Raw genomic sequence first — 17392 nt, 5'->3', positions numbered from 1 at the left:
TTACTTGATCTCCATATCGTACAGTTCTAGCACATATTATAATGGTACCACAGAGAGTAATACGAGTAACCCTGTCTATCGCGTGAAAGCCTAGATTCGGTCGTTGCCCAATTACTAATATCTCAGGCAATCGGACTAGTTCACAAGGCTTTCTCTAATATGAACCACCTAGTCTCAAGTTATTAATTAGTCGCTTAAGAGAGCTCGGCATCGCGTTTTACCAATTTTTCAGTTTCCATAGCGCAGTGTTCTGTTTTTGAATTCTTCGTCAGTGTGAAAGTGTCCGGATGTTAATAGAAGTTTTTATGAACGTTTGTACATTTGTGTTGAGAATCAGATGACCCTGTAGCAACATATGCTTTAATGATGAGCTTAACACTGCTAGAGAAACTACAGCCTAAGTAGTTGTATTAGTTTCCGTTCTATTGACTTTAACAAACCTTTCCTACTGTAACAAAAAGTTATTATAAAACACCTGATTTTAAGTTTCTACGCAAATTTTAGTATTCTAATTCTAATTTTGACATCTAATACTAGTTTAAATGGTCTCTATTTAAACTCTTAGTTTTCCTAGAAAGTTTTGGTGATTACAAATTTAATAACAAGGTTTTACTAAACTCGTAATATTAATACATTATATGAAAGTGATAATTAGGACATCACTTGATTTAAACTCAAATCTTAGTATTGGGTTTTTCCTGCATAACTATAAGGAATTATGCGGTAAACGACGTGATAAAAATAGACGACGGATGGTCCTCACGAAATGCCGGTGGTGTATGGACACGTCAGTTAACTCGCTGCACTGACTGAGAGTAATAAATAACAAGAATCCATTTCAACAGCTCAGTTCCTTCTTTACTCATCTTAGACTTTAAAACATTGTACGTCCATTCAGAATGAGGCAGGCCTTCATAGACATAAGACCTTCAAGAGGCTCTGATTAATACTTCGTTACCACATTCTTCTCTTCCCATAATTCCACTGCCACATCCACTACCACCTACTCCACAGTACAGTGGAGTGCTCAAGGTGCGACATGCCATTCACTCGCTGTCCAGTCGAGGTCAGTGCTTCCATTCACAGCTCACTTTCGCTTTCACGTTCACAAGACATACCGCTGGAACGTCTATCTGACCTGCCACATTCTTCTCTTCCCATAATTCCACATTCCACATATACTACCACCTACTCCACAGTACAGTGGAGTGCTCAAGGTGCGACATGCCACTCACTCGCTATCCAGTGGAGGTCAGTGCTTCCATTCACAGCTCACTTTCGCTTTCACGTTCACAAGACATACCGCTGGAACATCTATCTGACCTGCCACATTCTTCTCTTCCCATAATTTCACTGAACACTTCCACCACCTACTCTTCTCTACCATTCTCTTCCATCCACTACCAACTATTCCACAGTACAGTGGAGTGCTCAAGGTGCGACATGCCATTCACTCGCTGTCCAGTCGAGGTCAGTGCTTCCATTCACAGCTCACTTTCGCTTTCACGTTCACAAGATATATCGCTGGAACATCTATCTGACCTGCCACATTCTTATCTTCCCATACTGCCACTGCCACATCCACTACCACCTACTCCACAGTACAGTGGAGTGTTCAAGGTGCGACATGCCATTCACTCGCAGTCCAGTCGAGGTCAGTGCTTCCATTCACATCTCACTTTCGCTTTCACGTTCACAAGACGTATCACTGGAACATCTATCTGACCTGCCACATTCTTCTATTCCTAAAATCCATATTCCACTATCCAATATTTATACACAGTATAAAAATTAAAAGTGCCAAATATAATTATCTCCTTCTCTTTTTATAAAATCTGTTTAGCTCTCCTCCTCTTTCTATCTTACCACTATTCTTTCTGCTTTCATTCAGTGATTTATATCAAAGCTCTTTTAAATAAAATGTGTTATTTAATTAATGAACAGTATTGTATTTAACCATTTTAATTCAATAAAAAGGTACGAGAAGATCATTGTGGGCTCAGTTTCGTCTCTGTACAGATACTATTGTATAAACAAATATTAATTAATAAATTACGTTTTCCTATGTGTTGATACATTCTACTGAAAATTCACATCATAAACAAGTATAGTTAGAGTGATATCAGAGGCGTATATCAATAATGATACAAACCGCGGCAAGTCTAAAGCATGACCGGGTTATTTTTGGAAATAATTGGTTCATTACGAGCACAACAGCGGTCACGGAGTCGGGAAAGAATGTATAGCAATCAGTGGGATAATTTATGTGGCCAAGCTTAACACGCTTCCGAAAATGACGCGGAAAAAAGCGTGCGTGTGTGAGAAGTGCAGGTTCTGCGTCCGGTGAGCAATGTTTCCTCTGGCGAATTGCCTCTTATAATTCGTTTGTCAGGTATTTGGTCTTCAAGCATATATACTCAAAACATTCATTTAGTGACAACATATACATTCTGAAAGGTTTTGAAGTAGAACTATTTACTTAGTAAGAAAATTTGATATTCAATGCAAATTAACTGTTAAATTGTTTAGACGAAATATTAACGAATGCAGAATATAATACCCGTTATGATATATTTTCAGATCGATGACCAAACAAATTTTGAAAATATCCGAAAAAGCTTTAAAAGTTTTATTTTAGCATGGACTTCAAAAAGTTCTTAAGTTTGATAAAACTGGTTATATTCACAATAACACGTCTCGCCTTCTCTCAGACTAAAATATGAACGACCGCCAACACGTAAACTACATTACAGTGAGATATTTATATCCAACCGAACTGGCGGAAAACTCAATAAAGGGTTTTCCTAAAGCATGGCTACAAATTCCTTCATCCTTAAAATCTTTTCTGCAACTCATTTTTATAGTGAAAATAACACTGAAGTATTTCTGGTAATTTATCGTGTTGCATCCGCATAAACTTCAGTAAATACACATTGCTACATTTAAACTGCAATAAATACACTTATCTGCAACTTTATTCCGGTAAATACAAGTACATCTCTGCCCTACTTGTGGTCGGTTCCTGAGACAGAAAGAAGTGGCCGGCGTGGTGCGGCGCCAGTCAGGAAAGAAGCGAGACAAATCGGTGATGCGCTGTTATTGTTACCTCCATCTGCCACTCATACATAACAGGTACCCTAACGTTCGTCACGCCGCCACGTCCAGTAGGTCAATTTTGATAACTATCGACCGATTTCCCTCTTCACAGCAAACACAAAGTGGACTTTGATCTTGCCGAGAGGGAAACATTTTGTAACGCCGGGATTCCTCTTAATGATGTAATCGTTCTCACCGCCAGATCTACATCTACTCTGGCTCTCAACTCGTATGTCTTCAATAGGCTCGATAACTTTTAATACTCCTCAAGGGGAATTGAATGGTGAAAATAAAAAAAATATTCGATATGTTCTTTCTTAGCTTACTGAATATACCTACTTTTAGGTCAAATTTGACACAAAGATTATTCAATTCCGATACTAATTAAAAAGGTTACGACCTAAAACGTAGGAGCGTGCAAAAGGCATCCCAAATTTTATGTTTTTTGACGAATATGACTTTTACACAATGCAAATTTCATGTACTCTAGTAAGGTATTTGAAGAGTTATGTTGGCAGCATATGCATGGAACAATTAAAGCCTATATTCAAGGATTTGGCAAACCCTACCCTGATCCGTAGGTACTTACATGGTGGAACTCGTGTATAAAAGTGCACTGGAATCAGGTGTTTCTGAATGAAGAATGTATGAAGATAGCTAATGAGATTACAATTCGGAAAGCGGTAGAAGAAATTTAAAAAAAACAAACGGATAAAACAGACCAAAGAAAATAAACTTGAGGATCATTATGAAGAGCTGGACAACCTACCATATAGTACAGGAATGTACTAAGGCATGTATGTACATTTATATTTACTTTTATGACTTACAACAAGTCCAATTTCCGAAAGATTTATTTTTACGGTCAATATACCTTTTCTCAAGAACCATTCAAGAGATCAAGGTAATTTTTTTTCATCAAATCAGGCTTAGCATTTTAAGCAGGGGGTTCCCAAAATTAAAAAAATAAATGTTAGCAGTAAGTTCTTTAAAATTGTTGCGTAAGAATTAACTTTAAGAACCTTTTATTTTATTGCTTATTGTATGATAACAACTATTTGCTCATATTAAAAAGCAAGGCTTAATTTTAAAATAAAACAAACCACAATTTTAACTTTTATACTTTGTAAAAAAATTTACATCAATCTTGATAAATTTAACATGAGCGAGAGAGGACTATCCGATTCCCCATAAGATTTTACCTATCATCGAAAAGATCTACAAATAAAATACAAGTTTGATGTTTTAATTATGTTTTCCATATTTTAAGGGTAACGAGGTTATTTAAAATAATTCCCTATAGGTCATGGCAGATGCAGAACTGCACTACATATTTTACATTACAATACTGATTATCATAAAACTAGTGAAATGTCCTTGGAAATTAAAATAAATAATAGCTCACCTGGCATCTAAGAATAGCTGATCTCACTGGACCACAGTCGCAAGCATATCAGCTAATACTACCGTAAGTTAGTGACTAATGTATACTGGTTGCGAAGTTTGGTTGAATTCTACATAACACTAGCCATCAGAAATCTAGTGAAATCACAGTCCATTACCTCTTGACAGCTGATTATGATGTAAGTTACCAAAGTCCTTAGAGTCCTAAAGTGTAGAACTCACGTGTTATTTTGGTCAATTCTAAATATAATTTAAATTTTCTTAGAAATTGTTAAAGCTATAGAGACACTAGGTGTGTTTCTTAGCTTAATCGATTTCAAAATAACCTTTTAGTGTACAGATGCGACTGGTTCCTCTATTCATCCAAGATGATTTATAAAGAATAAACATGTACATGTCTAACAACAGGAACTCAGTGTTTCAGACAGCCGAACTCTGTTAAGGTGGCTCGCCTCGTATATCGTATGTGCAGTACTTATTTAAAATATCTTAAATTGTTAGGGTAGGGTACGATAAGCGGACCCGGTTTTTTATATCGAAGAATGTAGTCCTCGATACCTAATATTCGTATTTCAAATCCTAGACTATCAATTGATATAAAAGTATCTATAGTCCACAATAACAATCATATGTTTTAAATTAAAATATGAATTTAATATTTACAGTGATCAAAGAAGTTATTATAACAAAAATTAGGAAAACTGAAGACTACCTTATTTGCTCCTCTCACAGTTACAGTTGTTTCTTTCCCAAAAATTTTACATAATGGGGTTTTTGGTAGGAGTCCAACATGTTGAAGCAACAAAAGCAATATATTTTATTCATGTTTTATCATCTTTCAAAGCAATGTCGTATAGTCTTCTAAAATTGACTGCCATTTTTAATGATTAAAATTACTTATATAAAATTGAAATATTACCCTACGTGTATTATTTTAGTGTTTACAGCTGTTGATATAGACTATTTAAGTTAATAATTCAAAATAATAATCAGTATCGATTGATTATATCGATGGTCATGATTAAGTAATATCGTTTGCCAATTTCGATATAAAAAACCGGGTCCGCTTATCGTACCCTACCCATTTGTTATTGCAAAACTAATTTTATAAATATTCTTCTGTATAAAAAATATGACCAGTGATTCCGAAATGCGTGTGCTACAACCACGGTTAAATCAAAACCAATTATTAAGCCAATCACTCTGTCGCACCACAACCAGAGGTTAGTTTTCTGTTTCATTCCACATCAATATGGCAGATTGGCTCCTGTATTGGTAGAAGTGAAAGGTTATTTTCATGTCCGTACTCGTGTTATCTTTTCAGGAACCTGCTTTTGTCTGTAGGACTTTGTATAGAATCCCGGTTATACAACGAGGATACAAAATCTGCCAACAATTACCGTCCCACTGAAATGTGAAACTTCGGTAAATCGAGAATCAAAATAACACGAAGTCTGTGTCGGGCTTTTGAAATGCCCAAAATTCACGAAAGATTACCGTAACTTCTACTGCCTTAAAGTAATAAGGAAACTTCCAATCCAAATAAAGACGATACTTACCCTCTTTGGTGGTGGCGAAGGAATTCTCTGGATCGACCTGCGAAGAAGAAGAGGATGAGACAAACGATATGGAGGTAGTGTTAGTGTTAGAGGTGCTGAGCTGCTCGCCACGACTGCTCTGGTAGGGGGTGTCGGCTGAGGGTGAGTTCACAATGAGTATCACCACCATTAGACCGCTCCACAGTGGGCACCACACATAGCAAAAACCACAAACAAAAACAGATCCTGACGACGATTCTGAACGAGTAACGCACAAAGTGAAGACGCACAAGACGAATTCGAATTCGCACGACGCGCAACGGTGCAATGAGTGTGCGCGCGCCCACGCGAAGTTACCACGAGCGCTAGTCGCTGCGTACTGAAGTCTGAGGTAGAGGCCGCCCGGCGCTGTACCGCTGCCGTTCACCGCCCGACTCGGCTCCGATTACCGCTCAGGTTAGAAAAAAACCGCCAGATCGGGTTACCAGAAACGGTTTCGCACATCGCCGGTAGATTCGCCATGAGGATGTCTAAGGTGTATTGTCATCGGAGGTACAGATGTATGCTTGCGAGGTTTTACCCGTTTCCCGTTTTGGCTCTTCCATTGCCTTTTAGCACCTTACAAGGTCATATGCCGAACTTTTATATTTATCACTTTTGGAGATTAACTTTATTGTCTCGGTGTGTATCTCCGAAATTCACGGAGTGTTGCAGAAGGTACGCAACGTCCATTGCATAATTTCCAGATGATTTACAGAACGTATAAAGATTCTGTAACGCCAAGAAAACAGTAAGATATATTCTTCATTCTCAAACTGTCCACATCAAATGCTATAATGTTGTGCATCTTGTACTCAATTATAACGCCTATTTATAATTTTTTAATATTTTAATTTAATATTTATTTAAATATTAAAATATTAAATTTACCAAAGTATTTATTGTTTTATACTTCTTGTATTCGTTGGATACGGCAGCATCTTCCAATCGCAGCATCCCGCAATAATGGTGAAGAACCAAAAATGTCTCTAGACATACTATATATCAGTCTCATCGTGAATGCGTGAACGAGGAAAAAATATTACAAACTAACCGAACTACATCGTTCTAGGAAATTATATTCCCGTTTTAGAATCTTCAAGGAGTCACTAACTGACTCCTTGAAGATTCTAAAAGGAACTAAAGCGTAACAATTGCAATACAGCCGCAAACAAACTGGGAGAACTACGCACTTCTCTGCAATGCATCTATAAAGGAAATTGTAACCAATTAGGAGTAATAAAAAATTAAACAATAAAAATATGCGTGTCGAAGGGCGTAATGGTAAACAAGACCGAAAAAATAGGACAAACCAGCGAAAAACTCAAGCGCAGTCGGTAGATCTGCTGTCCCCATCGTTTATTTCTCGCATGTTTGTTGCTGTCAGAGAGGTTACAAATCCTCGGATAAACAACAGCTCCGACTCCATCTCCCCCTTCCCACCCCTGAGAACATAGCTCGCATGGCTATTTTGGATATAAACTAAATAGGTACTTTGGTACTAACCGAAGACCTAAAAAGTCTAAATTAATAGAAAGAGGCGAATTTATTGGACTTACTGTGAAAATTACATGTAATTATGACGTTCAGTTCTTGCTTTCTGTCTCCAAAAGAAAACGATGTCGGTAAGGCCACTCCATTATTTATTATTATACTATTTACTATTAGGCTACAAACGTTAGGGACTACGTACTTTTAATGAAAAGTACCGATCGGAAATGCCCGATAGAAGTACATATATTCAAGCTCAGATCACGTAAGAGCTTGTAGAGGTTATCTTTAACTTTGTTACTACTTGTAACATATTTATGATAACCCAAACAAACCTACTTATATCGCGTAATAACAAGTTACAGATTGGGATTGAGTAGGCTACTTCTCACCGGCAGTGCTCCCTTTTTGGACACAAAAAACAAGAACTGATTTCCATAATTACATGTAATTTTTACAGTAAGTCGAATAAAGTGTTCTTTCTAATAATGAAATTTGTTTAGATTTCCGATAAGAGAGGATTTTAATTGTATTTTGACATAAATTAAAGACGTAATTTATTGAACAGGTTTTTGTATAAGTGTGTGAATACTGGCACTCACTATACGAATAAAGGTTTCTGTGCAGAATCCCTCTGCCAGTGTTCCTCCGGTGACATTTGCCGTAGCGGCGCCCATTCAAATGTCTACGGCCGATTATACTCTCTAACGGATCTGTCGTTGATTCACAGCTGCAAGGGCAGGCTAACGGATTCCCGAAATGGGAACTTTATCCGTGACTCGATTCCTGATTATTGAATTGCCAGTCCAGAATGTCACCAAGATTTTGCAAGTACGATCTGAGTTAATCCTTTTTTTACAAAAATCTCCAGGATAATCATATGTATAACGGTAATTAAGGACCTATGTATATTAGGCCTCACTTTTCTAATTTAACTTATAACCTTTCAGATTACGAAGGTAAATAAATTAATTTTTACATTTGTCTGTATAACAAAAGCTGACGCAATGAAAACTCCAATGTATTATTTTTGCCTTAAGGTTTTGTATTATATTATTATATTAAATTTTTATTCTAAAAGCTAGTCTTTGAATGTTATGGTTTTATATAGCTAACTCCTTAAAATCACTAATAATATCGAATCGAATTTTGAATATAGCCTATCTTCATTATTAACTGCCTCAATTTAATGAAGGCTTATCCAAATACATCCGAGATCTAAAATTTTCAAAAACATATAATAATTTATGCTCAGTTTCTATATTCAATTGGTCAGGCCTGTATCATTCATTTGGTACAATATCATTCATTTAATGATCATTTTATGGCTAATTTTTGTTGATTTTGTATGGCGTTATTGCTAAGTGCATATAAAATTCAATAATATTACATGGATACTAAACTTCAAGATGTTTTACATCGGTTACATAAGTAGGATTCAGAATAATTGTAAGAGTAAGCAATTAATAAACATTTCTCAAGGAGGGAAAGATTTTATCCTAAAAACTAAAACTAAAATATAATTTTCCTATTACACTCATAACCAGGAAGGTGGGAAGTCAAAAATCTACATATGCATGAGAGTAAAAGGAGCTGTAAGAATAAGGTTTTTACAGCAGCTTTACAATGAGTTTGGATCCTAAATTATACTCATTGAACCGACACAATGTGACACATCAGAGCAACACTACAAGCAGCTTTGCAATGTGTTTAGATCCTAAATTATACTCATTGAACCGACACATTGTGACACATCAGAGCAACACTGCAAGCAGCTTTACAATGTGTTTAGATCCTAAATTATACTCATTGAACCGACACAATGTGACATATCAGAGCAACACTACAAGCAGCTTTGCAATGCGTTTAGATCCTAAATTATACACATTTAACCGACATAATGTGACATATCAGAGCAACACTACAAGCAGCTTTGCATCCTGTTTAGATCCTAAATTATACTCATTGGACCGACACAATGTGACATATCAGAGCAACACTACAAGCAGCTTTGCAATGTGTTTAGATCCTAAATTATACTCATTGAACCGACACAATGTGACATATCAGAGCAACACTACAAGCAGCTTTGCATCGTGTTTAGATCCTAAATTATACTCATTGAACCGACACAATGTGACATATCAGAGCAACACTACAAGCAGCTTTGCAATGCGTTTAGATCCTAAATTATACACATTGAACCGACATAATGTGACATATCAGAGCAACACTACAAGCAGCTTTGCATCGTGTTTAGATCCTAAATTATACTCATTGGACCGACACAATGTGACATATCAGAGCAACACTACAAGCAGCTTTTCATCGTGTTTAGATCCTAAATTATACTCAATGGACCGACACAATGTGACATATCATAGCAACACTACAAGCAGCTTTGCATCGTGTTTAGATCCTAAATTATACTCATTGAACCGACACAATGTGACATATCAGAGCAACACTACAAGCAGCTTTGCAATGTGTTTAGATCCTAAATTATACTCATTGAGCCGACACAATGTGACATATCAGAGCAACACTACAAGCAGCTTTGCATCGTGTTTAGATCCTAAATTATACTCATTGAACCGACACAATGTGACATATCAGAGCAACACTACAAGCAGCTTTGCAATGCGTTTAGATCCTAAATTATACACATTGAACCGACATAATGTGACATATCAGAGCAACACTACAAGCAGCTTTGCATCGTGTTTAGATCCTAAATTATACTCATTGGACCGACACAATGTGACATATCAGAACAACACTACAAGCAGCTTTTCATCGTGTTTAGATCCTAAATTATACTCAATGGACCGACACAATGTGACATATCATAGCAACACTACAAGCAGCTTTGCATCGTGTTTAAATCCTAAATTATACTCATTGGACCGACACAATGTGACACATCATTGCAACACTATCGTTTTAGTTTGGAAGCTGCTGACTACATAAATCAAATCAGTATGGTTTTATCTAACGTCATTTTACTGGACAGTGGCCGTGGGAATAAATTTGAAGAAACTTGTTTAGGTTTAGGTTACATCCTGGCCGTTCTTATTGAAACACCAACAAAGTTCTAATTTCTTAATTAAATTTTTTACTTTTAAATATTAAATTATTGTTTCGTGGTTGTAAAACACCAGACATCACCTCTGGAGTCTTGGAGGCAGTAACAGACGGATACGGACAAATCGTGAGAGGGCCTTCCATTTTAATGTCCCATTGACCAAAAATATCAGAAAATAGCCCGGCGGATGAGTCAGGACCAGGGTTTGCCCCCAGGATGTGGAGGTCATCAAGGCGGCGTTCTTTAACAGGTCCCTCCCCCATCAGGGCTCGCAGTCGTCATTACCATCGGGTGGGCCGGCCGGATCGGTCGAGAGATGTGGAGTAGCTCCGGGCACTCTGACCTTTAGCTGGAGAGGGAACACTGGTAGAGGGGACCAGTAACAATAGTAAATGACTGATAACTCTAGCTAAACTAAATAGGTCTGTATGTATGATACCTTCGGCTATCCGTGTCCCTCTACTAGCCCACAATCGGTATCGCAAGATGTGGAGTACCTCCGGGCAATCTGAACTTTACCTGGAGCGAGAACACTGGTAGAGGAGACCAGTAACAACAAGTAAATTACTGATAACTCTAGCTAAAATAAATATTCTAAAAATGTATTTGAATGTGACAGAATTTAGATAAATGTAAGAGAAAATACCGTATAGTAGGTGTTTGTACCGACGAACTGTTAAGAGGCTGAATTGGCGTCATGTGCATGAATAGCAATGTGACGAACCTCAATGTCTTCTATTACTGACTATGTCATACGCTCACTCATGTATTTTTAGAAAGCTGAAGAGGTAATTGTTCATCAGGTACCTTTGATGAGTTAGTATCACTTTGTTTGTAACTACGAACTATTAAGAGGCTGAATTGACGTCATGTGCATTAATAGCTATGTGACGAACCTCAATGTCTTCTATTACTGACTACGTCATACTCACTCATGTATTTTTAGAAAGCTGAAGAGGTAATTGTTCATCAGGGATCGATGATGAGTTAGTATCACTTTGTTTGTACCGACGAACTATTAAGAGGCTGAATTGGCATCATGTGCATGAATAGCTATGTGACGAACCTCAATGTCTTTTATTACTGACTACGTCATGCGCTCACTCATGTATGTTTAGAAAGCTGAAGAGGTAATTGTTCATCAGGGATCTTTGATGAGTTAGTATCACTTTGTTTGTAATTACGAACTATTAAGAGGCTGAATTAGTGTCATGTGCATGAATAGCTATGTGACGAACCTCAATGTCTTCTATTACTGACTACGTCATACTCACTCATGTATTTTTAGAAAGCTGAAGAGGTAATTGTTCATCAGGGATCTTTGATAAGTTCGTATCACTTTTTTGTATCGGCGAACTATTAAGAGGCTGAATTGGCGTCATGTGCATGAATAGCTATGTGACGAACCTCAATGTCTTTTATTGCTGACTACGTCATACGCTCACTCATGTATGTTTAGAAATCTGAAGAGTTTAGAAAGATCGTTGATGAGATGATATCGCTTTGTTTGTGCTGCTGCTTTATTACTGTTTGGAACCCAAACGTTAAGAAAGTAACTTGTAACTACGGCCATCCTTGAATAATAAAACTAATTAAAGATCTAGATATTCAATCAGATAAATGCCTGCTCATGGTATACCCAATGTGAATTCTAAAAGTATGACTTTCACATTGTGCTGTCATTCCTTGTATTTGATGAAGTCTTTTAAAAGATACCTAAAATCGATTAATTTAAAATTATTGATTGGATAAAGAATAACTCATAAAAAGGTGTTGCTTACTTCTGGCCAACCTGTGTAAGGGCTCGAGGTTAAGTAGCAACCTCTCATAAGCAAACAATATTTATAATTTTCATACATGTAAGAATTCTGTTACTTGATTTACAACTATCGAATTTGGCAAGGCTCAGTGATAATGCTAGTAGATCTGTGGAATTAACAAGGGTTGGAGTCTGTTTAGTTTGTACATTTTGTGTCAAGTTTTATTATCATCGTAGACCATCTGTTTCCACGATGCAAAACAACTCGTTGGATCCAAAACACTTTGCTGCTTACAATTTGCATTAATTTCGTAAGGAACTGCCTTTTCCAGAGAACGGCAAACCTGTTCAATCACGTATTCGTGAAGGCTGATGTCGTAATATCTTCTTGGATGTGTGATATGTTTTTCCCTACATTGGCCTATCGTATATGCTTTCTATCCTCCCATTAGAGATTTACGTTCATTGAGGAGCAAACAAATTCTTCTATAGTTCTCTTAGAGAGCTCTGTTTACTATTTACTATTGCGGTTACTGGAATCCTAACAAGTGCTTGCTATCCATAGTGCAATGGAATAACTGAGGGGAGGATGATTGGGACAGAATTACCCAAAATCACTAACATATTAAAGAATCATGTATCGAAGCAATCAATCTAGTTTGAAATCAAGTAAAAAGTTTTACTTTGAAAAAGGCCTATTTATAAAACATTTTTATTTAGATTTATCTCATAACCATCACTTTGTTGTTCTGTTAGATTTATTCTCCTCCAAGGCAAAGTTCCAGTTATACCACCGAGTTTATTCCACGTCTCAGACATGGAACTGTTATGCCATACTATTACCTTGCTTGCAAACAATCGGAGCCTTTAGCCTCCCACACATCAAGTAATCATGTTGTTGCTAATAGTTCTCATCTCGCCACTATTTGTGAAGATACTGACCTGTATTCCACGGTAGGGTTCAGTGTAAGGTGCCTGTGGCCATGGTTGTACGGCGAGCTATGATACTATTACAGGTGTGTGGCAATCACCCGCTGAAACAATCGGAGCCTTTGGCCTCCCACACATCTAGTAATCATGTTGTTGCTAATAGTTCTCATCTCGCCACCATTTCACAGTTCACAGTTCACAAAAATCTTTATTTACCAGAAAGTTTACAAAAAAAATACAATTCCATGTGCTACACAAAGCACGTGTGGAAAAGGAAAACAAGTTCTTTTTTAATATATTGGCATTATACATATATATACATTTTACATACAGTTGGCAAAGTACATTTAAAGCCTATTCAGTCTCTTTTGGCAGAAGGTGAACTTAAGTTTAAATAATTTGCATGTTTCGACGTTTTTAGATATTATAAGTATATAAACTATTACACAAATCAAACAAAACCAAATAATAGTAAAAACTTAAAAACATAAGGACTAATTAGGCAGATTATATACATATATTCATATATATATATATATATATATACATACCCATAAATATTATATACATATACACACATATCAGTAGTACATGATTAAATACAAGAATTAATCAACTGTTACAAATATATTAAGTTATTTAACAATAATTCCAACAATAACAGGATTTAATATAAAATATATATACATACACATACATTTGTGAAGATACTGACCTGTATTCCACGGTAGGGTTCAGTGTAAGGTGCCTGTGGCCATGGTTGTACGGCGAGCTTTGATACTATTGCAGGTGTGTGGCCATGGTTGTACGGCGAGCTTTGATACTATTATAGGTGTGTGGCCATGTTTGTACGGCGAGCTTTGATACAATTAAAGGTGTGTAGCCATGGTTGTACGGCGAGCTTTGATACTATTACAGGTGTGTGGCCATGGTTGTACGGCGAGCTTTGATACTATTGCAGGTGTGTGGCCATGGTTGTACGGCGAGCTTTGATACAATGAAAGGTGTGTAGCCATGGTTGTACGGCGAGCTTTGATACAATTAAAGGTGTGTAGCCATGGTTTTACGGCGAGCTTTGATACTATTACAGGTGTGTGGCCATGGTTGTACGGCGAGCTTTGATACTATTACAGGTGTGTGGCCATGGTTGTACGGCGAGCTTTGATACTATTACAGGTGTGTAGCCATGGTTGTACGGCGAGCTTTGATACAATTAAAGGTGTGTAGCCATGGTTTTACGGCGAGCTTTGATACTATCACAGGTGTGTGGCCATGGTTGTACGGCGAGCTTTGATACTATTACAGGTGTGTGGCCATGGTTGTACGGCGAGCTTTGATACTATTAAAGGTGTGTAGCCATGGTTGTACGGCGAGCTTTGATACTATTACAGGTGTGTGGCCATGGTTGTACGGCGAGCTTTGATACTATTGCAGGTGTGTGGCAATCACCCGCAGAAACAATCGGAGCTTTTGACCTCCCACACATCACGGAATCATGATAGCTAATAGTTCTCATTTGCATTGACGAAATTTTGTTTCCATCGTTCGTGCCGGATTCAGTTCAACATATCCTTCTCGTTTCGGGTTCTTATTGACAACTCTTTACATGTACAGATTATCCCCTGATCGTTTGATCTTAATTTGTATTACATAATTGTACTGGGACTATGGACAAACTAGTAGCCAGGACGGTCAATAGGGGCTATTTATAAATAACCTAAATTTAAGAATCTACTTTTAACCAAATTTACATCAAAGCTTAAATTCCAGTCTCAACATTTTCATTTTAATATCGTTTTCCACTGTTTTGAGTAGTGTTTTTTTACTTCCCCGCGAACACTGAAGAGAGTTTTGAAGATGTCTTATATAAGGAATGCCCAAGGAAGAAATCTAGCATATTTATTGTCTTGATATAACCTTGACTTCCACTTCGTCACTTCTCGTGCGTTGCGGAATGCCACAAACTTTATATTCCTCGAAGACTGAAGAGAGTTTTGAGGATGTCTTATATAAGGAATGCCCTAGGAAGAAATCTAGCATATTTATTGTCCTGATATAATCTTGACTTCCACTTCGTCACTTATCGTGCGCTGTGGAATGCCACAAACTTTATATTCCTCGAAGACTGAAGAGAGTTTGAAGATGTCTTCTATAAGGAATGCCCTAGGAAGAAATCTAGCATATTTATTGTCCTGATATAACCTTGACTTCCACTTCGTCACTTCTCGTGCGCTGCGGAATGCCACAAACTTTATATTCCTCGAAGGCCACGAATTGATGGCCAAGAATATTGATTCAGTCGTGGGCGCCGGGACAATAAATAGTGATATCTTCTTACTCTCAAAACCTTTTACAAAGAGTTGTATCCTGTAATTTAACAAGGCTGTAGATCTTTTTTTGTTGATTTAATAACATATTCTAAAGCTATAGGAAAGCTAACTGCTTGATAAAACATCTGACTCCAGATTCGTCTTTCGGTTTTGATGTTTTCTAATGTTTTTTACTCGTATTTGTATTCCAAAAGTAAAGAAATACTCTCAGTCATTGTCACCAGTTTTTTTTTTCATACAATTATTAATATTCTGTACTTAATATCTTTATTTCCCTCTTGTTCGTAAGTATATAATGTGTTCATTTCAAGAAACAGATAAAGTTAAAAAGATTTAATCAACTATTTCACCTGTAACTAAGCCTGCTAAGCTCTTAAATAACGATACATGGAGTTTAAAATTTAATTTTAAAATCTCTTCAAACTATGAACTCATGTGGAAACAAAATTGGGATTCATGTCATTGATGTACTTGCTGCCTATAGCTGATGTCAATATTACTTCGTTTTTGAGTAGTAATTATCTAAATAAATCTTTTTTAACTATACTATAACGTTAACAATCACGGTTTGTCTTCTAGTACCAAGAATGTTTTATTTACAACTAATCATTATATGGTTCCATATTAGAATTTTTGATTTCGAAAATAACTCTTTTAATCACTACTCCCAACCCGATACGAATGCTTATATTCACGAAAGTTTCTTATTTTGGAACGGAATGAATATCGTTTTTTAGAACAAGTAAATAAGGGCTTGTGTTTCAGAACAAGTAATTAAAGGCCCGTTATAATTTGGAATAGGGAAAATAAAGTTATGCAAGGTCAGCAAAGAATGAACAAATGAGAACTTATTATGTGTAACTTTACAAGCATTTAAAATATTTTTTCAGAGTAAATTGATGTAACATTTTGGGAAATCCGCGGAAGGCATCAATCGATCCAAATTTGGTTTCAATTTTGAAATAATAACTAGTTAACACAATAAGTGTTGTAAATTGTTTATTTTATAAGCACCGAAGACTCATTATGAAGTAAAATTTCAATTTGGGCTGACGGAAGGATGGAGTACATTTTGGATTTGGAAACAGTGTTTTCAGTACCCCAGAATCTCATAATCATCCATAGCACAAAATAGGCCAATTTCATAATATTACCTGTCACCAGATGTGGAAACTTAAAATAAACTTGGTTTATTTAGCAAAAACAGTAAATGACACAACAAACGTCATAATTCCTACTGCATACAGCATCAATAAAAACAGCATTCCTCTGGCAAAGTCCCGCCTTTCAGTTCTCTAAGCGACGCGACGGTGTCAAGGCAGCCGTACTCACAGCCCGTCTCCGGAGACTTGAACGCCGCCCGTTAGCATAGAATGGAAGGTGCGACTCACGACCTTGAGATGTTTTTAATATTACGATTGCGAAGCCCACATACGGCATGCCTAGCGAAGTGTCGGCTTTAACTTGACAGGGCAATAATTATAGACCTTTTATGCAAATTCCACTTGACTTTGTAAGGCGTTATTATGCTGCATATTTCAACAATGAAAGGTCCAGTATATGAAGAGGTTTTTATTTCATCTTTTTGTGCGGTAAGATCGACCAAAGGATAGGACCTTGGCCACACCCTAATATTTACTCAACTGTAGATCACTGTGACGTTTTTATTTATCGTGGTATTGAACTTCTACCATTTGTTAACTTTTTATGTGTTTACTGC

At 36.8% G+C, this 17392-nt stretch overlaps 1 protein-coding gene across 1 annotated transcript in view; it reads right to left on the bottom strand.

Annotated features, from left to right (window-relative positions):
• Positions 1 to 17392, bottom strand: part of LOC124367226 (serine/arginine repetitive matrix protein 1) — a 341596-nt gene that overhangs the window by 181252 nt on the left and 142952 nt on the right. Inside the window, exon 3 of the mRNA XM_046823902.1 lies at positions 6060 to 6096. Within this exon, the coding sequence (XP_046679858.1) occupies positions 6060 to 6096 (37 nt within the window). The remainder of the gene's footprint in view (positions 1 to 6059; positions 6097 to 17392) is intronic.

Source organism: Homalodisca vitripennis, chromosome 8 (genome assembly GCF_021130785.1).
Source record: "Homalodisca vitripennis isolate AUS2020 chromosome 8, UT_GWSS_2.1, whole genome shotgun sequence".
NCBI classification, from domain to species: Eukaryota; Metazoa; Arthropoda; class Insecta; order Hemiptera; family Cicadellidae; genus Homalodisca; species Homalodisca vitripennis.
The sequence above is the reverse complement of the archived record's forward strand: the minus strand, read 5'-3'. Positions and strand labels throughout refer to the sequence as shown.